General features: G+C 47.2%; 1 protein-coding gene across 7 annotated transcripts in view; it reads left to right on the top strand.

The window, feature by feature from the left end:
• LOC122547116 (1-phosphatidylinositol 4,5-bisphosphate phosphodiesterase delta-4-like) overlaps positions 1-26719 on the top strand; it is a 140561-nt gene that overhangs the window by 69061 nt on the left and 44781 nt on the right. For 6 of the 7 annotated variants that reach the window (XM_087989402.1, XM_087989405.1, XM_087989401.1 and 3 more), the window contains 6 exons: positions 325-553; positions 1549-1678; positions 5874-6108; positions 8179-8380; positions 22007-22151; positions 23213-23365. In XM_087989402.1, the coding sequence (XP_087845528.1) occupies positions 325-553; positions 1549-1678; positions 5874-6108; positions 8179-8380; positions 22007-22151; positions 23213-23365 (1094 nt within the window). The remainder of the gene's footprint in view (positions 1-324; positions 554-1548; positions 1679-5873; positions 6109-8178; positions 8381-22006; positions 22152-23212; positions 23366-26719) is intronic. The other variant, XM_087989406.1, reaches the window with a different exon arrangement.

The following is a 26719-nucleotide window of genomic DNA, read 5'->3' as shown; positions in this document are numbered from 1 at the left end:
AAACAGTGAGGGAAGAGGAGACAGTGAGAGGGAGACAGTGAGGGGGAGGAGACAGTGAGGGTGGGGAGACTGTGAGGGGGGAGACAGTGAGGGAAGAGGAGACTGTGAGAGGGAGACAGTGAGGGAGGGGAGACAATGAGGGTGAGACAATGAGGGAGGGGAGATAGCCCAGTATCGTGTCTGTGACTGGGATATGGGGCAGTCGATAATGTCTGTATGAGTCAGGGTGTGAACTCCCTGGGTTTCTCTGAGTGGGTTGACTCTGAGCTGGACATTGTTGAGTGATGGAGTAATTTCTCTCTATTCCCTCTCCCCCCCTCCCAGTCTCGATCAGTGACATTGAGGCCGTGCGTGAGGGTCACCAGTCCGAGATCCTGCAGAGTATTGCTGATGAGTTCACAGCTGACCGCTGTTTCACCGTGGTTTTCCGGGGAAGACGAGCAAACCTGGATCTAGTGGCTGACTCTGCCCAGGAGGCGGATCACTGGATCCAGGGAATCCGCAAACTCATCGAGAATGTCAAAAACATGGACCAGAAGGAGAAACTCGACCAATATCCTTCTTCAATAAAACCAGCTTGTTATAAATGAGCATCGTCCGGGGAGGCGAGTGGTGAAGTTTGGGGAGTGGGGTGTCAGAGATGAAGGTTTCGATGTTCCCATTGAACATTTTCAGTAGGAACCACACAGGACACAGTATCAGCACAAACCCAGCTAGATACACGGGCTCTAACCCCGTGCTGTCCCTGTCCTGGGAGGGTTTGATGGGGACAGTGTAGAGGGAGCTTTACTCTGTATCCAACCCCGTACTGTCCCTGTCCTGGGAGGGTTTGATGGGGACAGTGTAGAGGGAGCTTTACTCTGTATCCAACCCCGTGCTGTCCCTGTCCTGGGAGGGTTTGATGGGGACAGTGTAGAGGGAGCTTTACTCTGTATCTAACCCCGTGCTGTCCCTGTCCTGGGAGTGTCTGATGGGGGCAGTGTAGAGGGAGCTTTACTCTATATCTAACTCCATGCTGTCCCTGTCCTGGGAGTATGGGGACAGTGTAGAGGGAGCTTTACTCTGTATCTAACCCCGTGTTGTCCCTGTATACTGGGAGTGTCTGATGGGGAACAGTGTAGAGGGAGCTTTATTCTGTATCTAACCCCATGCTGTCCCTGTACTGAGAGTGTCTGATGGGGGCAGTGTAGAGGAAGCTTTACTCTGTATCTAAACCCATGCGGTCCCTGAGCCGGGAGTGTCTGATGGGGACAGTGTAGAGGGAGCTTTACCCTGTATCTAACCTCGTGCTGTCCCTGTCCCTGGGAGTATTTGATGGGGACAGTGTAGAGAGAGCTTTACTCTGTATCTAACCCCGTGCTGTCCCTGTCCTGGGAGTGTTTGATGGGGACAGTGTAGAGGGAGCTTTACTCTGTATCTAACCCCGTGCTGTCCCTGTACTGGGAGTGTCTGATGGGGACAGTGTAGAGGGAGCTTTACTCTGTACCTAACCCCGTGTAGTCAGTATGTTGCAGAAGGCTCTGTGTTTCGTTTCCCTAACTCTCTGACGTGGATCAGTGATTGGTTCCAGAAAGCCGATAAGGATAAAGACGGGTGCATGAACTTTAAGGAGGTGCGGCTTCTGTTGAAGATGATGAACGTCAATATGAATGAGGACCACTCCCTGAGGCTCTTTAAGGTGCGTCCTTCCTCCTAATCCCACTCTCTGCACAGTCCACAGGTTAGTGCACAGGGAGGCCATTTGTCCCATCGTGTGTATACTGGCTCTTTGACAGAGCTGTCCAATTCATAATTCATACCATTCCCCTGATGTTTTTCATTAAATCCCTGCCGAACCCTCTCTGCTCTGAGGAAGGTAACCCCAGCTTCTCCCGTCTCTCCACATTTCCTGGGGCCCCTCACCCCTCATCCTGTTCTGATCAATCTCCCTCCATGTCCTTCCCGAAGATCTGCTCTGTTCACTGTCACCTCCACAACAGGCTGTTACTGAGCTGCCACAATAAGGCTAAAGAGATGGAAGAACAGAAGTAGGCCATTCGGCCCATCGAGTATGCTTCACCATTCCACGGCGACCTGATCACCCTCAACTCCACTTTCCTGCCTTTTCCCCCAAGATCTTTGAACCCCCCTTCCTGGTTAAAAGCTCTGACTGTCTCTGCCTTAAATCTGCTTTAATGACCCAGCCTTGACAGCCCTCTGTGGGAAAGACTTCCACAGATGTTACACAAACCTGTGGAACCAATCTGAAGCCCATCAACCTACACTATTCCATTTCCATCCATTTGTTTATCCAATGCCCATTTAAATGCCCTTCAAGTTGGTGAGTCCTGTACTGTTGCAGGCAGGCCGTTCCAGCTGAATTCAGTGTAAAACTGAGATTAGCACGGTGGCACAGTGGTTAGCACTGCTGCCTCACAGCGCCAGAGACCCGGGTTCAATTCCCGCCTCAGGCGACTGACTGTGTGGAGTTTGCACATTCTCCCCGTGTCTGCGTGGGTTTCCTCCGGGTGCTCCGGTTTCCTCCCACAGTCCAAAAGATGTGCAGGTCAGGTGAATTGGCCATGGGAAATTGCCCATAGTGTTAGGTTAGGGGTAAAGGTAGGAGTATGGGTGGGTTGCGCTTCGGTGGGTCGGTGTGGACTTGTTGGGCCGAAGGGCCTGCTTCCACATTGCAAGTAATCTAATCTAATCTAATTAACGATAATCATGGAACCTTTGCCAATTGCTGTGGAAAAGCTATGATGAGTTCACTAATGTCCTTCAGAGAAGGAAATCTACTATGTTTAGCTGGTCCGACCCCCCCCGGCTATCCCTGTCCTGGGGGTGATGCTGGGGACAGTGTGACTCCACACATGACTCCAGACCCACAGCAATGCAGTTGCCCCCCACCTGCCCTCCGGGCATTAAGTGATGACCACTTCCTGTGAATTTCAGAAAAAAAAACATTTCACATGACGCAGGTTCAGCAGAAAGTGAGATTGGCTGGAAAATGTTGTGTCATAGTGGGGCAGAGTTTCACATGGGCAGTATGTTCAGGGAGGTGTCACACTGCAGAATAGGGGAATGGGTATCTCCAGGCAGTCCAAGAGAGGGAGGGGGTGCAGGGGTCCCCTGAGATAGGGTTAGGGTTAGTCTTAGTGAATTGCTTTTGTTGTTCTGGTTATTGGTGAGGGTAATGCTCCCTCAGAGTAATGCAGCATATTGGCTCAGTGGTTAGCATTGCTGCCGCACAGCGCCAAGGACCTGGGTTCGATTCCACCCTTGGGCGACTGTCTGTGTGAAGTTTACACATTCTCTGCACGGTTTCCTCTGGGTGCTCCGGTTTCCTCCTATGGTCCAAATAAATGTGCAGGTTAAGGTGGTTTGGCCATGAGAAATTGCCCATCGTGTTCAGGGTGGGTGGGTAAGCCATGGGAAATTGCCCATCGTGTTCAGGGTGGGTAGGTAAGCCATGGGAAATGCAGGGTTATACGGCATGGGGGTGGATTTGGTTGGGTAGATGTGGACTCGATGGGCTGAATGGCCTGTTTCCATAGGGATTCCTTGAGTGCAGCAAGAAGCTGGCACGGTAACTGGCTGGGAAAGCAGAAGATGGGAATGTCCAGATCTCCACTATCTGCAGGTTTTTTTTGCGATAAGTTATTTGTTAGTTAGGAAAGGAGAGAGAAAGAGAGACAGAGATGGGCTTTTCTGATGAAGGACTCCTGCCCGTGATGTCGAATCTCCTGCTCCTCGGATGCTGCCTGAACTGCTGCGCTTTTCCAGCACTCCTCTCCCGACTCTGATCTCCAGCATCTGCAGTCCTCACTTTCTCCCGGATTATTGTGTTGTGGTTATAACAAACTGCTGACCGAGGAAGACAGAGCAGAATGTTAAATCTTCCTGAATACAAGTAGTTCTGTAAAGCCAGGAAAGGGAGGCAGTGTTGGTCAGGAGAGTATTGCAGCTCTAGAGATAGAGGACATCTCAGAGGATTAAAAACAGAATTGATTTGATAGAGCTACCGAACAGAAAGGGCATGATTACATTACATGACGTAGTCTATAGACCATTAAATGTTGGGAAGGAAATTACAGAGAAGTAAAGAAATTATAGAGTGGTTTAAATGAAGGTCATTAATTATCTGAATATAGACTGAGATACTGGCAGTGTAAGGAGCAAGGGTTCATTAATTGTGTTTGAGAATTTCATACAACAGTGTACCATAGAATCCATACAGTGTGGAAGCAGACCATTTCGCCCATCGAGTCCATCCTGGCCCCCTGAAGAGCAGCGCACCCTAACCTATCCCTGCATTTCCCATGGGTATCCAACCCAGTCTGCACATCCTCGGACAATTTCCCATGGCCACTCCACCTTAACCTGCACAGCTTTGGATTGTGGGAGGAAACCGGAGCACCCAGAGGAAACCCACACAGACGTGAGGAGAATGTGCAAACTCCACACGCAGTTGCCTGAGGCTGGAATTGAACCCGTGTCCCTGGTGCTGTGAGGCAGCAGTGCTAACCACTGAGCCACTGTGCCACCCCCATGTATGTCCAATCCAAACAGAATGGAGACCCCGTGAGACCTGGTTCTCGGGAATGAGCCAGGCAGATGAAGTGTCTGTGTGGAAGCAATTCTGAGACCATGATCATTATAAGAGTAATTAACTGGAGGAATGCTGACTTCATTGAGACAAGTGACAGAACTGGGCCATGCAGACTGGAGCTAAAGGTTGTGGGAAAACTACAGTGAAACAATGGGCCGTCTCCAAAGTGGTTATACCCAAGATACATTCCCTCAGTAAGGAAAGGTAGGTTAAACAAATCCAGACTTCCCTGGATGACAGCGGTGATAGAAAGAGTCAAACAAGAAAGAAAGTGTGTTTATGACAGGTGTCAGGTGGAATATACAAGAGAGAGAAGCAAGCTGAATGCAGATATATCTGATGGGTTGGGGGGGGGGCGCAGAGTGAGAAAGCAAACAGAAGAAACAAAGAGGGATTATGAAGAGAAACCATCAGCTAACACACACGAGAGAATCGTGAAGCCATCGACAGGAACATACAGAATGGGAAAAGGGAGATTTATACCCAGAGGCTGAGGTGTTAAACAATGTGGAGGTGCCAGTGTGGGACTGGGAGTGGGCAAAGTCAGAAATCACATAACACCAGGATATAGTACGACAGATTTATTTGAAAATACAAGCTCTCAAAGCGCTACTCCTGTGTCAGGTGCCGGACTATAACGTGGTGTTGTGTGACTTCTGAATGTACAATAGAATAGAATCCCGACAGTGTGGAAACAGGCCCTTCAGCCCTGCAAGTCCATATCGACCCGCCGAAGAGTATCCCACCCAGACCCATTCTCTGTTACTCTACATTTACCCTGACTATTGAACCTAACGTACACATTCCTGAACACTATGGGCAATTTAGCACGGCCAATTCACCCTCACCTGCACATCTTTGGACTGTGGGAGAAACCAGAGCACCTGGAGTTAACTCACGCAGACACAGGGAGAATGTGCAAACTCCACACAGAGGGTTGGCTGAGATGGAAATCAAATCTGGGGTCCCTGACACTGTGAGGCAGCAGCGCTAACTGCTGAACCCCGGTGCCATCCAAACATGTTAAATGAAGACTTTGCATCCGTCTCTACAAAGAGGGAGATGGCCAGGGTTGAGGAGAGAACTCACTCAGGACGCAGTTTTAAAATTGACAAGGAGGAGGCATCTGAGAAACTGAGGCCGGGTGAAATGTATCGAGGGATGTGAGTGCAGAGGCACAGCCAATAATCCCCCAGCCTTTCCCAGAAAACAGGGTGGGGGAGGGGGGGGGGGCGGGGGTCTCCGGTTTCAATGTGCTTCTCTGTGTTCTTTGTCCCTCCAGATGGCCGACAGGTCACACTCAGGAACACTGGAGGGCGACGAGTTTGTTTTGTTTTATAAAGCTCTGACTCAGCGCGATGACATTCGCCGACTCTTCAACGAATTCTCCAAGGACAGGAAGAAGCTGACCCTCCTAGAGTTTGTAGATTTTCTGAAGTACGAGCAACTCGAGCAAGTGGAGAACTTGGAGACATTTGCCATGGATCTAATTGCCAGATATGAACCGTCGGAGACAGGTATGGGAGCTGGGGAGAGGGAGCAAACATCCAGGGTGACCACATCCTCTGAGTGAAAGCATCAGACCCCCTCTCCATCTTCACCAACTCTCGATTCCCAATCGAGGGAGCAACATCATCTCAGCTCCCATCCCGTCAATTCCAATCACTCCCCCCACACCCCTACCACCTCAAACTTGTATCTTTCAATAAGGTCACCTCTCATTCTCCTAAACTCCAATGAATACAGGACCAACCTTCTCAAAATCTCCTCAAAAAACTGTCCCTCTATCCCTGGGATCAACTCCCACTGAACTCTCTCTGGACTGCCCCCAATGCCAGTCTATAATTCCTTAGATAAGGAGCCCAAATCTGGCCACGTTATTCTAGCTGTGGCCTGAGTCAGATGTCACATGACACCAGGTTATAGTCCAACAGATTTATTTGAAATCATAAACTTTCGAAGCACTGCCCCATCATCAGGTAACGTGAACATGTGAAGGGGCAGTGCTCCGAAAACTTGCGATTTCAAATTAACCTGTTGGACTATAACCTGGTGTCATGTGACTGCTGGCTTTAGATTTTTTTAGATTACTTACAGTGTGGAAACAGGCCTTTTGGCCCAACAAGTCCACACCGACCCGCCGAAGCGCAACCTACCCCCCTATATTTCACCCCTTCACCTTTGCTCCCCCCAGTCCAAACCAGCACCTGGTGACTTGTATGTTCTTAGCTAAATCTCCCTCCTTTTTCCCCACTCCCTTTGAAATAAAGATTAGCGTTCCATTTACCTCACTGAACATGGACTCTGGTTTTTTTGTGATTTGTGTATGAGGATTCACAAATCCCTCTGTAATGTAGCTTCCTGCAGTCTTTCTCCATTTAAACAATATTCAGCTCCTCTATTCTTCCTGCCAAAGTGCATAACCTCACATTTCCCCATGAGGGGGAGCAATGGCTTAATGTTATTAATCTAGAAACTGAGCTAAGGTTCTGGGGACCCGGGTTCGAATCCCTCCACAGCAAATGGTGGAATTTGAATTCATTAAGAACCTGGAATTACGAATCTAATCATGACCATGAATCCATTGTTAATTGTTGGAAAAACCCATCTGGGTCACTAATGTCCTACAGGGAAGGAAACTGCCATCCTCACCTGGTCTGGCCTCCATGTGACTCCAGATCCACGGCAACATGGCTGACTCTGAAATAGCCTAGCAAGGCTCTCAGTTCAAGGGCAGCTCGGGACGGGTAGTAAGAACTGGCCAGCCAGAGACACTCTTATCCCATGAGTGAATAAAAAAACCCCATTACATTCTATCTGTCAATTTTCACCCCTCACCGGATTCTCTGTGACGCCCTCACTACTTGCCCACCCACCTGCAACCTTACATTTACTTTCCTCATCCAACTCATTCATCCAGGTTGTAAGTAATGGCAGTCCCAGCCTGATCCCTGTGGCTCTTACTAGTTGCAGGTTGCCGTGCTGAAAAAGCTCCCTTTATCCCAACTTAGAATAGAATCCCTACAATGTGGAGGCAGGCCATTCGGCCCATTGAGTCCACGCCAACCCTCCAAAGAGCTTCTCACCCAGACCCCCACCTCCTACCCTGCAACCCTCATGGCTAACCCACCTAGCCTGCATGGACCTGGACACTGTGGCCAATTTCCCACCCTAACCTGCACATCTTTGGACTGTGGGAGGAAACTGGAGCACCCGGAGGAAACCCACGCAGTCACAGGAAGGATGTGCAAACTCACACAGACAGTCACCCGAGGCTGGAATTGAACCGGGGTCGGTGGTGCTGTGAGGCAGCAGTGCTAACCACTGAGTTATGGGGCCACCCAACCTCCCCTCAAACAAGAATCCCATCAGTCCTGGATTCAGTGGAGTCAACCTTCTCAGAACTGTCTGCAATGTCAGTGAGTCCCTCTCCATGTAAAGTGGCCAGGATTTGAACCCAGTGCTGATGGAGCACTATGCTATTGAGTACAGGGTGAGCTGTGAGTTCAGATTGGCATGCCATGTTTGCAAGTGAGTCAAAGGGTGTAATCATTGCTGTTCTCTGTTTCTCTTTGATATCTTTTCAGCCAGGAACCTCCACGCCATGACATTAGACGGATTCCTCATGTACCTGTGCTCTCCTGATGGCTCCATCTTTAACCCTGAACATGAGGCTCTGTATCAGGATATGTCACAACCTCTCTGCCATTACTTCATCTCCTCATCTCACAACACGTACCTGATGGAGGACCAGCTGTGTGGACACAGCAGCGTGGAGGGCTACATCAGGTATGAGCACGGCTTCACCAACGCAAAGGCAGAATACTGCGTACGCTAGAGATCGGAAATAACTTAATTGGAAAGTGCTGGAGAAACTTAGCAGGTCTGGCAGTGTCTGTGGAGAGAGAAACAGGGTTAATGTTTCAAGTCCAGTCTGATTCTTCTTCAGAACTGAATAATGAGCAAAGTTTTGCAAGAAAAGATAGATCTTGTTGGAAGTTTGCATCTCGCACTCATCACGAGGCTTCTCAAGAATACCAATTCAAGGGGAAACCAAACCTTATACTTCAAGAGAGGAGAGTGCTGATTGGTGGAAAGTTGATTCTTTTTCTCTCTTCCTCTCTCTCTCTCTCTCTCTCTCTCTCTCTGTCTCTCCAGATTCCATATGCCACACACAAAGGATGGGAAAACAGGCAAGGTTGTAGTGGTGGATGATTTTAACTTCCCCTATATTGACTGGGACTCACTACGTACTAGGGGATTGAATGGGGCAGAATTTGCTAAGGACCATTCAGGACGGTTTTTTGACACCGTATGTAAACAGTCCAAGTAGGGAAGGGGTTATACTGGACCTGGCTTTGGGAAATGAGCCTGGCCAGGTGCGTGAAGTCTCAATGGTGGAGCATTTCTGAAGTAGTGATCATAATACTGTGAGTTTTAAGGGGCTCATAGATAAGCATTATAGCAATCCTCGGGTGAAGGTGTTCAGTTGGAAGAAGGCGAACAATAACAATATTAGGCAGAATCTTGATTGGAGGCGACTGTTTGTGTGTACATTGGAAGTGCAGGAGTATTTCAGATGGCAGTTGGTAAGAGTTCAGCGGAGGCATGTTCCTGTGAGAATGAAGGATAGATGTGGCAAATTATGTGAACCTTGAATGACCAGGGACGTTATGACCTTGGTCGAAAGAAAAAGGAAGTATACATAAGATCTAGGAAGATGGGAATTGATGAAGCCCTTGAAATATACAAGGAAAGTAGGAAAGAACATAGAACATAGAACATAGAAGAATACAGCGCAGTACAGGCCCTTCGGCCCTCGATGTTGCACCGATCCAAGCCCACCTAACCTACATTAGCCCACTATCCTCCATGTGCCTATCCAATGCCCGCTTAAATGCCCATAAAGAGGGAGAGTCCACCACTGCTACTGGCAGGGCATTCCATGAACTCACGACTCACTGAGTAAAGAACCTACCCCTAATATCTGTCCTATACCTACCCCCCCTTAATTTAAAGCTATGCCCCCTTGTAATAGCTGACTCCATACGTGGAAAAAGATTCTCACTGTCGACCCTATCTAAACCCCTAATCATCTTGTACACCTCAATCAAGTCACCCCTAAACCTTCTTTTCTCTAATGAAAACAGCCCCAAGTGCCTCAGCCTTTCCTCATACGATCTTCCTACCATACCAGGCAACATCCTGGTAAACCTCCTCTGCACCCGTTCCAGTGCCTCCACATCCTTCCTATAGTATGGCGACCAAAACTGCACACAATACTCCAGATGCGGCCGCACCAGAGTCTTATACAACTGCAACATGACCTCAGGACTCCGGAACTCAATTCCTCTACCAATAAAAGCCAGTACGCCATATGCCTTCTTCACCGCACTATTTACCTGGGTGGCAACTTTCAAAGATCTGTGTACATGGACACCAAGATCCCTCTGCTCATCCACACTACCAAGTATCCGTCCATTAGCCCAGTACCCCATCCTTTTGTTACTCTTACCAAAGTGAATCACCTCACACTTAGCTACATTGAACTCCATTTGCCACCTTTCTGCCCAGTTCTGCAGCTTATCTATATCCTGCTGTAACCTGCCACTGTCAACAACTCCTCACTGTCAACAACTCCTCCGACTTTCGTATCATCCGCAAACTTGCTCACCCAACCTTCTAACCCCTCCTCCAGGTCATTTATAAAAATGACAAACAGCAATGGTCCCAAAACAGATCCTTGCGGAACACCGCTAGTGACGGCACTCCAAGATGAACCTTTGCCATCAACTACTACCCTCTGTCTTCTTCCAGCCAGCCAACTCCTAATCCAAACCTCCAACTCACCCTCAATGCCATACCTCCGTATTTTTTGCAGTAGTCTACCATGGGGAACCTTATCAAACGCCTTACTAAAATCCATATATACCACATCTACCGCTTTCGCCTCGTCCACCTCCTTAGTCACCTTCTCAAAGAATTCAATAAGGTTTGTGAGGCACGACCTGCCCTTCACAAAACCATGCTGACTATCCTTGATCACATTATTCCTATCCAGATGTTCATAAATCCTATCCCTTACAATTCTCTCTAAGATTTTGCCCACAACAGAAGTGAGACTCACCGGCCTATAGTTACTAGGGTTATCCCTACTCCCCTTCTTGAACAAGGGAACCACATTTGCTAGCCTCCAATCTTCTGGCACTACTCCTGTAGACAACGAGGACATAAATGCGCTGGGAGGGAAGTTGTTGGAAAAGATTCCCATAAACAAGATAAATGCATGTTCAGAAGAAAATGGACTTATTAACGATAGACAGCATGGTTTTGTGTGGGGGAGGTTGTGTCTCCCTAACTTGATCAAGTTTTTTGAGGAGGTGACAAAGATGATTGATGAGGGAAAAGTGCATGTTGTCTACATGGACTTCAGTAAAGCCTCTGACAAGGTCCCTCATGGCAGACTGGTATGAAAGGTGAAGTCACATGGTATCAGGGTGAGCTGGCAAATTGGATACAGAACTGGCTTAGTCATAGGAGACAGGGTAGCGGTGGAAGGATGCTTTTCAGAATGGAGGTTTGTAACTAGTGGTGTTCCACAGGGATCAGTGCTGGGACCTCTGCTATTTGTGGTCTACATAAATGATTTGGAGGCAAAGGTAGCTGGTCTAATTAGTAAGTTTGTGGATGATACAAAGATGGTTGAGTTGTGGATAGTGAGGAGGATTGTCAGAGAATACAGCAGGATGTAGATCAGTTGGAAGCGTGGGCAGAAAAATGGCAGATGGAGTTAAAACTGGACAAATGTGAGGTGGTGCATTTTGGAAAGTCAAGTACAGTGAATGGCAGAACCCTCAGGAGTATTGATATGCAGAGAGATCTGGGTCTGCAGGTTCACAGATCACTGAAGGGGGCAGCACAGGTAGGTAAGGTAGTAAAAAGGTCTATGGCATGTTTACCTTCATTGGCAGGGGTATTGAGTATAAGGATAGACTAGTTATGCTGCAGCTTTATAGAACTTTAGTGAGGCCAAACTTGGAATATTGTGTACAGTTCTGGTCACCACACTATCAGAAGGATGTGGATGCTTTGGAGAGGGTACAGAAAAGGTTAACCAGGATGTTGCCTGGTCTGGGGGATTTTAGCGATGAAGATACGTTGGATAGACTGCGGTTTGTTTTCACTGGAACACAGGAGATTGAGGGGTGACCTGATAGAAGTTTATAAGATTGTGAATGGCAAGGATAGAATGTGAAGGATGAGGCTTTTTCCCAGGGTGGAGGGGTCAATTACTCAGGGGCACAGGTTCCAGTTGCAGAGGGATGGGGGAAGTTTAAAAGAGATGTGCGAGGCAGGTTTATCACACAAAGGGTGGTGAGTGCCTGGAGCACGCTGTTAGAGGAGGTGGTGGAAGCAGGCACCATAGCAGCATTCAAGAAGCACCTGGACGGATACAGGAATAGGAAGGGAATAGAGGGATAGGGATCCTGTAAGTGAAGACAGTTTTAGTACAGAGGGCAAAATGTGTCAGTGCATGGCCTGCCTCGGGCTGTCTATATTCTAACCCATGGCATGTCCCTGTGACCATGGACCAGCTTTAATTCCCAGTCTGCTATCACCTTGACTTTTAAACCGATGTCCTTCTTTTCCAATCCCTTCCTATTTGATTTGTTTTATTATTGTCACATGTACCTAGGGACAGTGAAAAGTGTTGTTTTGTGTGCAGTACAGGCAGATCATACCATACAAAATGCATTAGGGTAATAGAACAGAACGAGGAACACAATGTTACAGCTACAGAGAAGGTGCACAGGGAGTGGGAGCAACATTAAATTTAAAATTTGAGGGGCCAATCAGAAGTCTGATAATGGCGGGGAAGAAGCTGTTCTTGAATCTGTTAGTCTGTGTGTTTAGCGTGTATATTTCTGTAATCTCCCTCACGCCCAGACGCCTCTGAGAGCTCTGTGCTTCCTCCTCCACCCCCACCCTCCCCCAACAAAAGCTCATCTCTGTCTCTCTTTCTCCCATCTCTCACACAAATTCACTCCCTTCAGTATTCCTTAAACTATCTGGACTATAACTCTGCAATTCCTTCCTTAAACCTCTCCAGCTCTCATAGAACATAGAATGTTATAGCGCAGTGCAGGCCCTTCAGCCCTCGATGTTGTGCCGACCTGTGAATTTAATCTGATGCCCATTTAACCTACACCATTCCATTATTATCCGTATGTATGTCCAATGCCTATTTAAATGCCCTTAGCGTCAGCGAGCCTACCACTGTTGCAGGCTCTGTCCTCCAGGGTCTGAACACCTGACACTGCTGTGACCTCTACTCTGCCTCAGCCTCTGTGCTTTCACCAACTTTCCTAATATTCCACTCGCTCCTCCCTACCTTTCCCTACAAAATATCCCATCACTTCCCCACCACTCCCTCACTTACTTGGTCAGACAGACCTTATATAATGCTGAAGAAAGACTCACCTTGTCACAGCTTTTCAACTTACCCTCCTCAGGACATTCTACTGACGCCCCTACTACTCTGAGTAAAGAAATTACATAGAACATAGAGCATGGAACATAGAATAATATAGCACAGAACAGGCCCTTCGGCCCTCGATATTGCGCTGACCTGTGAACTATTCTCAGCTCGTCCCCTACACTATCCAAAAATCATTGTTGTGCTTATCCAAGGACTGTTTAAATCTCCCTAATGTGGCTGAGTTGACTACATTGGCAGGTAGGGCATTCCACACCCTTACCACTCTCTGAGTAATGTACCTGCCTTATACATCTGTCTTAAATCTATCACCCCTCAATTTGTAGTTATGCCCCCTCATACAAGTTGACATCATCATCCTAGGAAAAAGACTTTCACTGTCTACCCTCTCTAATTCTCTGATCATCTTGTATGTCTCTATCAAATCCCCTCTTAGCCTTCTTCTTTCCAATGAGAACAGACCCAAGTCTCTCAGCCTTTCCTCATAAGACCTTCCCTCCAGACCAGACAACATCCTGGTAAATCTCCTCTGCACCTTTTCCAGTGCTTCCACATCCTTTCCGAAATATGGCGACCAGAACTGTACACAATATTCCAAGTGTGGCCGCACCAGCGTTTTGTATAATTGCAGCATGATATTGCGGCTCTGGAACTCAATCCCTCTATGAATGAGACCTAACACACCGTATGCCTTTTTAACAGCACTATCAACCTGGGTGGCAACTTTGAGGGATCTATGTACATGGACTCCAAGATCCCTCTGCACATCCACACTACCGAGAATCTTTCCATTGACCCAGTATTCTGCTTTCCTGTTATTGTTCCCAAAGTGAATCACCTCACATTTAGCTACATTGAACTCCATTTGCCACCTCTCAGCCCAATTCTGCAGTTTATCCAATTCCCCCTGCAACCTGTAACATTCTTCCACATTGTCCATCACTCCACCGACTTTAGTGTCATCTGCAAACTTACTAACCCATCCACCTATGCCTGCGTCTAAGTCATTTATAAATATGACAAACAGCAGTGGTCCCAAAACAGATCCTTGTGGCACACCACTAGGAACCGGACTCCAGGCTGAATATTTTCCATCAACCACCACTCGCTGCCTTCTTTCAGAAAGCCAGTTTCTAATCCAAACTGCTAACTCACCCTCAATCCCATGCCTCTGTATTTTCTCCAATAGCCCACCATGTGGAATCTTATCAAAGGCTTTACTGAAGTCCATGTATACCATGTCAACTGCCCTACCCTCATCTACCCCGAATGTCTGTCCTAAATCTATCACCCTTCAATTTAAACCCCCTCATGTTAGCCTTCACCATCCGAGGAAAAAGGCTCTCACTGTCCACCCTATCTAACCCTCAGATTATCTTATATGTCTGAATTAAGTCACCTCTCAACCGTCTTCTCTCGAATGAAAACAGCCTCAGTTCTTTCAGCCTTTCTTCCAGAAAGACCCCATACCAGGCAACATCCTAGTAAATCTCCTCTGAACCTTTTTCAAAGCTTCCACATCCTTCCTATAATGCAGTGACCAGAACTGTACGCAATACTCCAGGTGCGGCCGCACCAGTGTCTTGTACAGCTGAAGCATTACCTCATGGCTCCGAAACTCAATCCCCCTACCAATAAACGGCAACACACCGTGTGCCTTCTTAACAACCCTATCAACCTGGGTGGTGACTTTCAGGGATCTATGCACCTGGACACTGAGATCTCTCTGTTCATCTACACTGCCAAGAAGTTTACCATTAGCCCAGTACTCTGCATTCCTGTTACTTCTTCCAAAGTGAACTACCTCACACTTTTCTGCATTAAACTCCATTTGCCACTTCTCAGCCCAGCTCTGCATCATACCTATGTCCCTCTGTAACCCACAACATCCTTGGGCACTATCCACAACTCTGCCTACCTTAGTGTCATCCTCAAATTGACTAACCCATCCTTCTATGCCTATCTCCAGATTATTTATAAAAATGACAAACAGCAGTAGCCCCAAAACAGGTCCTTGCAGCACACCACTGGTAACTGAATTCCAGGATGAATATTTCCCATCAACCACTACCCTCTGTCTTCTTTCAGCTCGCCAATTTCTGATCCAAACTGCTAAATCACCTTCAATCCCAAATCTCTGTATTTTGTCCAATAGCCCACCGTGTGGAATCTTATCCAACACCTTACTGAAGTCCATATAGATCAACCACTTTACCTTCATCCATGTGTTTTGTCACCTTCTCGAAGAACTCAGTAAGGTTAGTGAGGCACGACCTGCCCTTCACAAAACCATGTTGACTATCCCTAATCAAATTATTCCTTTTCAGATGATTATAAATCCTATCTCTTATAACCCACAATCGAAGTAAGGCTCACTGGCCTATAATTACCAGAGCTGTCCCGACTCCCCTTCTTAAACAAATGAACAACATTTGCTAGCGTCCAGTCCTCTGGCACTGCTCCAGTTGACAATGATGACATAAAGATCAAAGCCACTGATCTGGAGATTTGATAATTTGTTTCTCCTTTGAGAATTTAACTGAAATGTTCTGTTTCTGAAGCTTCACATGAATAGAAACCTGTCTTCATGAACAAATTCAAGGAATCTAAGAAAAGCTCCCCAACAAGAGATGTCTCTCTCAGCCCTTTCACTTGACAAGCTATAAACATGGATTTTACGCTTACCATCCCAATAACGCCACACCGTTAGCTTGACTATTTAAATATGGTCTCAGGAAGCATTTTTCTACACGCACACACACACACACATGCATATACACACATATACGTGCGCACACACATGTGCATGCACACACACACACACACACTCCCAAAAGACGGTTGACAAAAGGTCAATTCAAATGTATGAACAGTAGATTTTTGTTAGGTAGGGATACCAATGATATGGAAGCTAAAAACGTAAAAGATCCAGCATGATTGAACAGAATAGTGGAACATTTGGGAAATGGACTGGCAAAGTTCTTTTCCTGTAGATACAGGTGTATCTCCTGGCAAAACCTGAGGGAAGTATCCATGATAAAGTTTGTACTTGTCACACGTAGAACAATAAGTGACTGACTTGTTACAAGCTGTTTAAAGATCCATCCCACATGGTTGACAAATATAAATTATATAACTGATGAGTAGACTGTGACATATGTGAGAGGGCTTATTTGTTGCCAGGTAATGGAAATATGTTGTGATGACTTCCAAGCTAAGCAGCTTCCTGCAGATGTACTGGAGGAACTAGTGTGGGACTGGGAATGGTACAATAACCTTGTCATGATCTGGGAATGGTAACAGTACATTCAACAACTTAATGAGGTGTGTACCAGTCACTATGCCCTTGATGATGTGTACCAGTCACCGTGTCCTTGATGAGGTGTGTACCAGTCACCATGTCCTTGATGATGTGTACCAGTCACCATGTCCTTGATGAGGTATACCAGTCACCATGTCCTTGATGATGTGTACCAGTCACCATGTCCTTGATGAGGTATACCAGTCACCATGTCCTTGATGATGTGTACCAGTCACCATGTCCTTGATGATGTGTACCAGTCACTATGCCCTTGATGAGGTGTGTACCAGTCACCATGTCAATAGAACAATACAGCACAGAACAGGCCCTTCGGCCCACAATGTTGTGCCGAACATTTGTCCTAGCTTAAGCACCTATCCATGTACCTATCCAATTGCCGCTTAAAGGTCACCAAAGATTCTGACTCTACCACTCCCCCAGGCAGCGCATTCCATGCCCCCACCACTCTCTGGGTAAAGAACCTACCCCTGACATCTCCCCTATACCTTCCACCCTTCACCTTAAATTTATGTCCCCTTGTAACACTGTTGTACCCGGGGAAAAAGTTTCTGACTGTCTACTCTATCTATTCCTCTGATCATCTTATAAACCTCTATCAAGTCACCCCTCATCCTTCGCCGTTCCAACGAGAAAAGGCCTAGCACTCTCAGCCTATCCTCGTACGACCTATTCTCCATTCCAGGCAACATCCTGGTAAATCTCCTCTGCACCCTCTCCAAAGCTTCCACATCTTTCCTAAAGTGAGGCGACCAGAACTGCACACAGTACTCCAAATGTGGCCTTACCAAAGTCCTGTACAGTTGCAACATCACTTCACGACTCTTGAATTCAATCCCTCTGCTAATGAACGCTAATACACCATAGGCCTTCTTACAAGCTCTATCCACCTGAGTGGCAACTTTCAAAGACCTATGAACATAGACCCCAAGATCCCTCTGCTCTTCCACCTCACTAAGAACCCTACCGTTAACCCTGTATTCCACATTCTTATTTGTCTTTCCAAAATGGACAACCTCACACTTGGCAGGGTTGAACTCCATCTGCCACTCCTCAGCCCAGCTGCATCATATCCAAGTCCCTTTGCAGCCGACAAGAGCCCTCCTCACTATCCAAAACTCCACCAATCTTCATTTCATCTGCAAATTTACTGACCCACCCTTCGACTCCCTCATCCAAGTCATTAATAAAAATTACGAACAGCAGAGGACCCAGAACTGATCCCTGCGGAACTCCACTTGTAACTGGGCTCCAGGCTGAATATTTACCATCTACCACCACTCTCTGACTTCGACCGGTTAGCCAGTTTTCTATCCAATTGGCCAAATTTCCCTCTATCCCATGCCTCCTGACTTTCCGCATAAGCCTACCATGGGGAGCCTTATCAAATGCCTTACTAAAATCCATGTGCACTACATCCACTGCTCTACCCTCATCCACATGCTTGGTCACCTCCTCAAAGAATTCAATCAGACTTGTAAGGCAAGAGCTACCCCTCACAAATCCGTGCTGGCTGTCCCTAATCAAGCAGTGTCTTTCCAGATACTCATAAATCCTATCCCTCAGTACCCTTTCCATTACTTTACCTACCACCGAAGTAAGACTAACTGGCCTGTAATTCCCGGGGTTATCCCTATTCCCTTTTTTGAACAGGGGCACAACATTCGCCATTCTCCAGTCCCCTGGTACCACCCCCGTTGACAGTGAAGATGAAAAGATCATTGCCAACGGTACTGCAATTTCCTCTCTTGCTTCCCACATAATCCTAGGATATATCCCATCAGGCCCGGGGGAATTGTCTATCCTCAAGTTGTTCAAAATGTCCAACACATCTTCCTTCCTAACAAGTATCTCCTCTAGCTTACCAGTCCGTTTCACACTCTCCTCTTCAACAATACGGTTCCTCTCATTCGTAAATACTGAAGAAAAGTACTCATTCAAGACCTCTCCTATCTCTTCCGACTCAATACACAGTCTTCCACTACTGTCCTTGATTGGACCTACCCTCGTTCTCGTCATTCTCATGTTTCTCACATATGCATAAAATGCCTTTGGGTTATCCTTGATCCTATCCGCCAAAGATGTTTCATGCCCTCTCTTGGCTCTCCTAATCCCTTTCTTCAGGTCCCTTCTGGCTATCCTGTATCCCTCCACTACTCTGTATGAACCCTGTTTTCTCATCCTTATGTAAGCCTCCTTCTTCCTCTTTACAAGACATTCAACCTCCCTCGTCAACCAAGGTTCCCTCACATGACCATTTCTTTCCTGCCTGACAGGTACATACATATCAAGGACACGTCGTATCTGTTCCTTGAAAAAGTTCCACATTTCCACAACATCCTTCCCCGACAGCCTATGCTCCCAACTTATGTTCCTCAGATCCTGTCTTACAGCATCGTATTTACCCTTCCCCCAATTGTACAACTTACCCTGTTGCACGCACCTATCTCTCTCCATAACCAAAGTGAAAGTCACAGAATTGTGGTCACCATCACCAAAATGTTCACCCACTAACAAGCCCATCACTTGTCCCGGTTCATTACCGAGTACCAAATCCAATATGGCCTCCCCTCTGGTCGGACAATCTACATACTGTGTTAGAAAAGCTTCCTGGACACACTGCACAAACACCGCCCCATCCAATCTACTTGATCTAAAGAGCTTCCAATCAATATTTGGGAAGTTGAAATCGCCCATGACTACTACCCTGTGACTTCTGCACCTTTCCAAAATCTGTTTCCCAATCTGTTTCTCCACATCTCTGCAGCTATTGGGGGGCCTATAGTAAACACCCAACAAGGTGACTCCTCCTTTCCTATTTCTGACTTCAGCCCATACTACCTCCAAAGGCAGATCCCCCTCGAACTGCCTTTCTGCAGCCATTATACCATTTCTAATTAGCAATGCCACCCCCCCTCCTTTTTTACCACCCTCCCTAATCTTACTGAAACATCTGTAACCAGGAACCTCCAACAACCATTCCTGTCCCTCTTCTATCCACGTTTCCGTGATGGCCACAACATCGTAGTCCCAGGTACCTATCCACGCCTTAAGTTCACTGACCTTATTTCTGATACTCCTTGCGTTGAAGTATACGCACTTGAACCCATCTCTGTGTCCGCAAGTATTCCCTGTCAGTGCTACCTTCTTCACAGCCTCCCCACATACTTGGACATCCTGAAAAACAGCTAGCCTACTTGCTGGACTACAAGTCCGGATCCCATCCCCCTGCCAAATTAGTTTAAACCCCCCCGAAGAGTGCTAGCAAACCTACCCCCCAGGATATTGGTGCCCTTCTGGTACAGGTGCAACCCGTCCTGCTTGTACAGGTCCCACCTTCCCCAGAATGCAGTCCAATTGTCCAAATACCTGAAGCCCTCCCTCCTACACCATCCTTGCAGCCACGTGTTCAATTGCACTCTCTCCCTATTCCTTGCCTCACTGTCACGTGGCACCGGCAACAACCCAGAGATGACGACTCTGTCCGTCCTAGCTTTTAGCTTCCAGCCTAACTCCCTGAGCTCTTGAATGACCTCCCCACCTCTCTTCCTACCTATGTCGTTGGTGCCAACGTGCACCACGACTTCTGGCTGCACACCCTCCCCCTTAAGGATTCTGAAGACACGGTCCGAGACGTCTCGGACCCTGGCACCCAGGAGGCAACAAACCATCCGAGAGTCTCGCCCCTGTCCACAGAATCGCCTGTCCATCCCTCTAACTATAGGGTCTCCTATAACTAGCGCTCTCCTCCTCTCCCCCTTTCCCTTCTGAGCCTCAGAGCCAGACCTCGGGCCACAGACCCGGTCACTGCAGCTTACCCCTGCTAGGCTGTCCCCCCCAACAGTATCCAAAGCGGTATACTTATTGTTTAGGGGAATGACTACAGGGGATCCCTGCACTGCTTGCTTCCTCCCCTTCCCACCTCTAACTGTTACCCAGCTACACCCACTCAAATATCAATCACTTACCTTCCCGACCAGCTCTGCGCTCCAACCTCACTTCCGCCCAGCTCGCGCCGCTCTCTGCTGAGAAAAGGTGTACCAGTCACTATGTCCTTGATGAGGTGTACCAGTCACCATGTCCTTGATGAGGTGTGTACCAGTCACCATGTCCTTGATGAGGTATACCAGTCACTATGCCCTTGATGAGGTGTTTACCAGTCACCATGTCCTTGATGAGGTGTACCAGTCACTATGCCCTTGATGAGGTGTGTACCAGTCACCATGTCCTTGGTGATGTGTACCAGTCACTATGCCCTTGATGAGGTGTGTACCAGTCACCATGTCCTTGATGAGGTATACCAGTCACTATGCCCTTGATGAGGTGTTTACCAGTCACCATGTCCTTGATGAGGTGTACCAGTCACTATGCCCTTGATGAGGTGTGTACCAGTCACCATGTCCTTGGTGATGTGTACCAGTCACTATGCCCTTGATGAGGTGTGTACCAGTCACTATGCCCTTGATGAGGTGTGTACCAGTCACCATGTCCTTGGTGATGTGTACCAGTCACTATGCCCTTGATGAGGTGTGTACCAGTCACCATGTCCTTGATGAGGGGTGTACCAGTTACCATGTCCTTGATGATGTGTACCAGTCACTATGCCCTTGATGAGGTGTGTACCAGTTACCATGTCCTTGGTGACATGTATCAGTCACCATGTCCTTGATGAAGCAGATCCACATCTATTGTTTCTGCCTTGAGAAGCCTCAACTGTTTAATAACTAGCTATTTACCTAACCTTTTAATAACTACCTAAATATCTAACTGTTTAATAACTACCTTAAAAAGGTGACTAACTATTCTTATGGCCAGCAAGGATCCAATCAGAAAGCTTACCAGTGTGTTTTTAGATTAAACTCCAATACCACATTTTGCAAAGAACGATTTCCACGACTTGATTTTTTCCAACCGGTGTCAGCGTTAGGTTAACGAATATTCCTTCTGTGAACTCCTCAGCAGATTGACAGGGAAATCATTAAAGGTGAAGACAAGACAAGAGCAATATTAACAAATATTGCTCTTGTGTCAAAAGTGCTTCTGCTCCATCACTGAACCTACCCATCTTACTTTGAGAAGCAAGGCATTTAAAATAATTTACTGGTACGTAGACCTAAAGAATAAACATGTTCAAAATAGGATTATTCAACATAAGTTGGAAGGGAATATTTGTAAAGTAAATTTTATTAAACACAAGACATTACACAGTTGCTTTTCAATTGTGCCAGTGCCTATAAATTCAGGTATCCCCAACGTCATTGACCAGTGTTTAGTTTAACACCTAGCAGGTCTTCTGGGTGGACAAGCATGTTTGCATGATCACTATATTCCAATTTTCCTGTCTTCTTGGAGCTCTTGTAGATCACCTTGTGAATGTGTGTCCAACTGGTTACTTTGGAAAGCAGGAGTTTACCTTCGTGACAACGCTCCCTTAAAACGTGCCACTATGACCTGCCCCAAATATCTCATAGTTGATGTCGGGCCTCAGCAAAACTACCCCTCCACTGCAACCCCCTCCACACCCAACCCCCCCCCCCAGCATGGTCTCACGGTTGTACTGTTGGGAGTGCTCTGATTTTCAGTCTCACCCGCCCCTCAGAGCGTTGAAGAAGGGATGTCGCTGTGTGGAGCTCGATTGTTGGGATGGTCCGAACCTGGAACCTGTTGTGTATCACGGTCACACACTCACCTCCAAGATTCTCTTCAGAGACGCCATCTCAGTGATCAACAAGTACGCCTTCCGGGTAGGTACATGCGGATACTTGTGGACATTTCTAGCACCAGGCCCTTCAGCCCATCCTGTCCACACTGGTCAGAGAGTCATACAGCATGGAAACAGACCCTTCGGCCCATCCAGTCTATGCCACTAAACTATCCCACCTGCCTGCTCCTAGCCCATTTCACTCTAAACCTTTCCTATTCATGTATTTATCTAATGTCTTTTAAGCACTGTAATTGTACCCACACCCACCATTTCCTCAGGAAATTTATTCCATACGTGAGCCACGCTTCATGTAAAAAAAGTTGCCTCCATGTCCTTTTTAAATCTCTCTTCTCTCACCTTAAAAATAAGCCCCCCAATCTTGAAATTCTCCATTCTGGGAAAACCCACCTGTCATTAACTTTATCTATACCCCTCATTATTTCTATAAACTCTTTAAGATCACTTTTCAACCTCCAACACTCCAGTGACAAAAGTCTCAGTCTATCCAGCCTTTCCCTATAACTCAAACCCTCCATACCCGGCAACATCCTGGGAAATCTCTTCTGAATCCACTCCAGCTTCATCACATCCTTCTGATAACAAGGAGAACAGAACTGGACACAGTGTTCCAGAACAGACCTCACCAATATCCTGTTCAACCTCAACGTGATGTTCCAACTCATATCCATTTCCCACCTATTGACCCATAGCCCTGGAAGCTGTGGCAAAGCCAATGAATATGCAAACCTTGTTGTTAAACTAGAGTTTGGCTCGGTCACCCTTTTCAGATGATGTGTTCCAAACTCTCTCACGGCTAAACCCTCCCCTCCCCCCCCCCTCATCCTCACCCCCAACTCCAGAGTTGAATTCTAATGTTCACTTGGAGAGCCAGCATTGACACAATGGGCTGAATGGTCTCTTTCTGTGCTGGAAGAATCCTGTGATTGGTTGATTATACTTGGTCTCTATGATATCTGCGATTCCCTGCTGCTCAGGCTGAGGTGAGGAGCCCCCACAAACATCACCGGATTGGGAATGTGGTTGGCAATGTTTTGCTTCAGTTTGTTTGCAGCTTCATTGACGGCCTGTTGATGGTGGCAGGTCTCGGATTTCCCAGTGATCCTATCGATCGAGAATCACTGCAGCATTGAGCAGCAGAGTGTCATGGCTCATCACCTGCAGAACATCCTGGGAGACAAACTGGTGAAAAGCACCATCGACGGGAAGGTCCCAACTCGCTTCCCACCTCCTGAGGTAAGACCTGGGAACAGGAGCTGACAGCAGGGAAATTTGGGAATGCCCCATTGGACCCAGTCTGATCAGTGACACAGGAGTGAGTCATACACCATTCTACACCAGCTGTGTGCGAGAGTGGGTGTGAGTAAAAGTGATTGTGAATGTGTGTGAGAGCGAGTGTGAGAGTGGTTGTGAGTAAACGTGATTGTGAATGTGTGTGAGAGCGAGTGTGAGAGTGGGTGTGAGTAAACGTGATTGTGAATGTGTGAGAGAGTGAGTGTGAGAGTGGTTGTGAGTAAACATGATTGTGAATGTGTGTGAGAGTGAGTGTAAGAGTGAGTGAGTAAACGTGATTGTGAATGTGTGAGAGAGTGAGTGTGAGAGTGGGTGTGAGTAAACGTGATTGTGAATGTGTGTGAGAGCGAGTGTGAGAGTGGGTGTGAGTAAAAGTGATTGCGAATGTGTGTGAGAGCGAGTGTGAGAGTGGGTGTGAGTAAAAGTGATTGTGAATGTGTGTGAGAGTGAGTGTGAGTAAACATGATTGTGAATGTGTGTGAGAGTGAGTGAGTAAACGTGATTGTGAATGTGTGCGAGAGTGAGTGTGAGTAAAAGTGATTGTGAATGTGTGTGAGAGTGAGTGTGAGAGTGTGAGTAAATGTGATTGTGAATGTGTGTGAGAGTGAGTGTGAGTAAATGTGATTGTGAATGTGTGCGAGAGTGAGTGTGAGTAAATGTAATTGTGAATGTGTGTGAGAGTGAGTGGAAATGAGAATAAGAGAGTGCTTGCATGAGTGTGAATGTGACCGTGTGTAAGTGTGTGTGAGAGAGTATATGAGTGTGTTTGTGTGAACATGAGCGTGTGTGAGTGAGAGAGTGTATGTGAATGTGTGCGAGTGTGGGTCAGTATGAATGAGAGTGTGGATTAGAGTGGTGCTGGAAAAGCACAGCTGGTCAGGCAGCATCCGAGGAGCAGGAGCATCAACGTTTCGGGCATAAGCCCTTCATCAGGAATAATCTCCTCAGCCATCATCATCACATTCCGGATGAAGGGCTTATACCCGAAACGTTGATGCTCCTGCTCCTTGGATGCTGCCTGACTGGCTGTGCTTTTCTAGCACCACACTTTTTGACTCCCTTTTTCATCAATCCATTGACAGAGAGAGTGTTGGAGAAACTCAGCGAGTCTGGCAATACCTGTGGGGGGAGAGACAGTGAGAGAGAGACAGAGAGAGAGAGAGAGAGAAAAACAGAGATAATGTTTTGAGTCTCTCCCAGAAGGGGAAGGATCCTTTCATCAAGTCCCATTGGGGTCTTAAAAAGATAAAAATCACAACAGATTACTTTCCTGTTATCCTAGCTGGTCCTAATGTGCTGCTTTCCAACCACTTTGTAAATGTTTAGCATTTGTTCAACAATTAAAGCATATTAACCTCTGACTTGTTTCATCAGGAGAGGGTGAGAGAGAGCTGGAAGAGAATAACATGAATTAATAATAAGCAATAAGTAAACAATGTGATGGATAACAGTTTGAGCACTAGGACAGTGAGTGGAGACAGCATTGCAGAGAGCGGGGGCAGACACTCAGGGCAGGAGCAGACAGCACAGTCTCAGAATAAAAAGGTGCCAATTTAAAACAGGGACAAGGAGGAATTTCTCTCAGGGGATTGAGAGTCTTCGGAGTTCATTGTCACAGAGAGCCAAGGGGGCACAGACTGAAATAACTCCACAGAGGCTGGTATCCCATCGCCAAGACACCCTTTCTTTAGAAGTGGAGAGTAATTAACTTTATTACTGCCCCATTCAGGGTCAGGTACCAGAACATACAGAATCTTTGACACTTGTGTTTTTAATCTGTCAGCCAGGGCTCCCTGATTGGACCAGATTAACAGCCACACTCAGGGAACTCATAATCTGTGAGATGCAGCTGACTGACCTTGTTCCAATCCCTACAGAGTCCTAGTTTATATTTAAGGCTGAGATGGAGAGATTCTAGATCAGTCAAGAAGGGTGAAAAATCAAGGGGGAGTCCAGAGCTAGAGGGTATAGTTTTAGGGTGAGAGGGGAATGATATAAAAGAGACCTAAGGGGCAACTTTTTCACACAGAGGGTGGTACGTGTATGGAATGAGCTGCCAGAGGAAGTGGTGGAGGCTGGTACAATTGCAACATTTAAGAGGCATTTGGATGGGTATATGAATAGGAAGGGTTTGGAGGGATATGGGCAAGGTGCTGGCAGATGGGTCAGATTGGGATATCTGGTCAGCTCTTTCGAGTTGGACCGAAGGGCGGCACGATGGCTCAGTGATTAGCACTGCAGCCTCACAGCACCAGGGTCAGCGGTTGGATTCCAGCCTGGGACGTTCAATTCCAGTCTGTGTGGAGTTTGCACATTCTCCCCGTGTCTGCGGGGGTTTCCTCCGGGTGCTCCGGTTTCCTCCCACAGTCCAAAGATGTGCAGGTCAGGCTAAATTGAACAGAGTGTCAGGTGCATTTTTCAGAGGGAAATGGATCTGGGTGGGTTACTCTTCGGAGGGTCGGTGTGGACTTGTTGGGCCGAAGGGCCTGTTTCTACACTGTACGGAATCTAATCTAATCCTGTCTGTTTCTGTGCTGTATGACTCTGTGAATCAGGGGTTACAGGGAAAGGGGTGGAAAACTGACGTGAGGAATGTTGGATCGGCCATGATCCTGTTAACTGATGGAGCATGCTCAAGGGGCTGAATGACCTACTGTGATGGCCACACAGACAGAGTCATAGGGCAATGGTCAAAGATGTTTCAGATTTACAGAAACACAGCCGGGCGGTGGGGGGAGGGGGAGAGTGGCTAGCTTTGGGAAGGAGTGGTGGGAGGTGGAGAGATAGACTGAGGGCGAGAGAGAAAGAAAGAACGAACTTGCATTTCTATAGCACCTTCCACAACCCAGAGAATATTTAATCCGATTCCGTTGTAAACGTGGAAAATTTGGCAGTTAATCTGCAGGCAGCAAGGCTCGACAGATAACAATGTGGTTTGTTGAGTAATTGTGAGGGTACTGACCCCCCCACCCCCAGAGTTTCGTCCAGGAGTTACCTCACAATATGTTCTGATATTAAATGTGTCCAATGAGTGTGAGTACCCAGGAGGAATCTTTCTCCCCCCTGCCCTGTGTTTGTGTCCAGTGCAGCCCCTCTCCTAACCCTATCGCTCAGTGCAGACCCACGCTAAATTCTGGGACCCACAACAACCTGCATTCAGATAGAGCCTTCAGCTCAAAATGTTTCACAGGAGCAATAACCAAACAGGATGTGACACCAAAGGGACATAACTGAGGGGAGACAGTGGTACAGTGGGATGTGTAATCCAGAGGTCAGGCTGAACCGTAGGGGCCAGAC

The sequence above is a fragment of the Chiloscyllium plagiosum genome, unplaced genomic scaffold, assembly GCF_037043375.1.
Source record: "Chiloscyllium plagiosum isolate Xiang-an unplaced genomic scaffold, Cpla_swu_hap1 HiC_scaffold_7, whole genome shotgun sequence".
Classification (NCBI taxonomy): Eukaryota; Metazoa; Chordata; class Chondrichthyes; order Orectolobiformes; family Hemiscylliidae; genus Chiloscyllium; species Chiloscyllium plagiosum.
The sequence above is the reverse complement of the archived record's forward strand: the minus strand, read 5'-3'. Positions and strand labels throughout refer to the sequence as shown.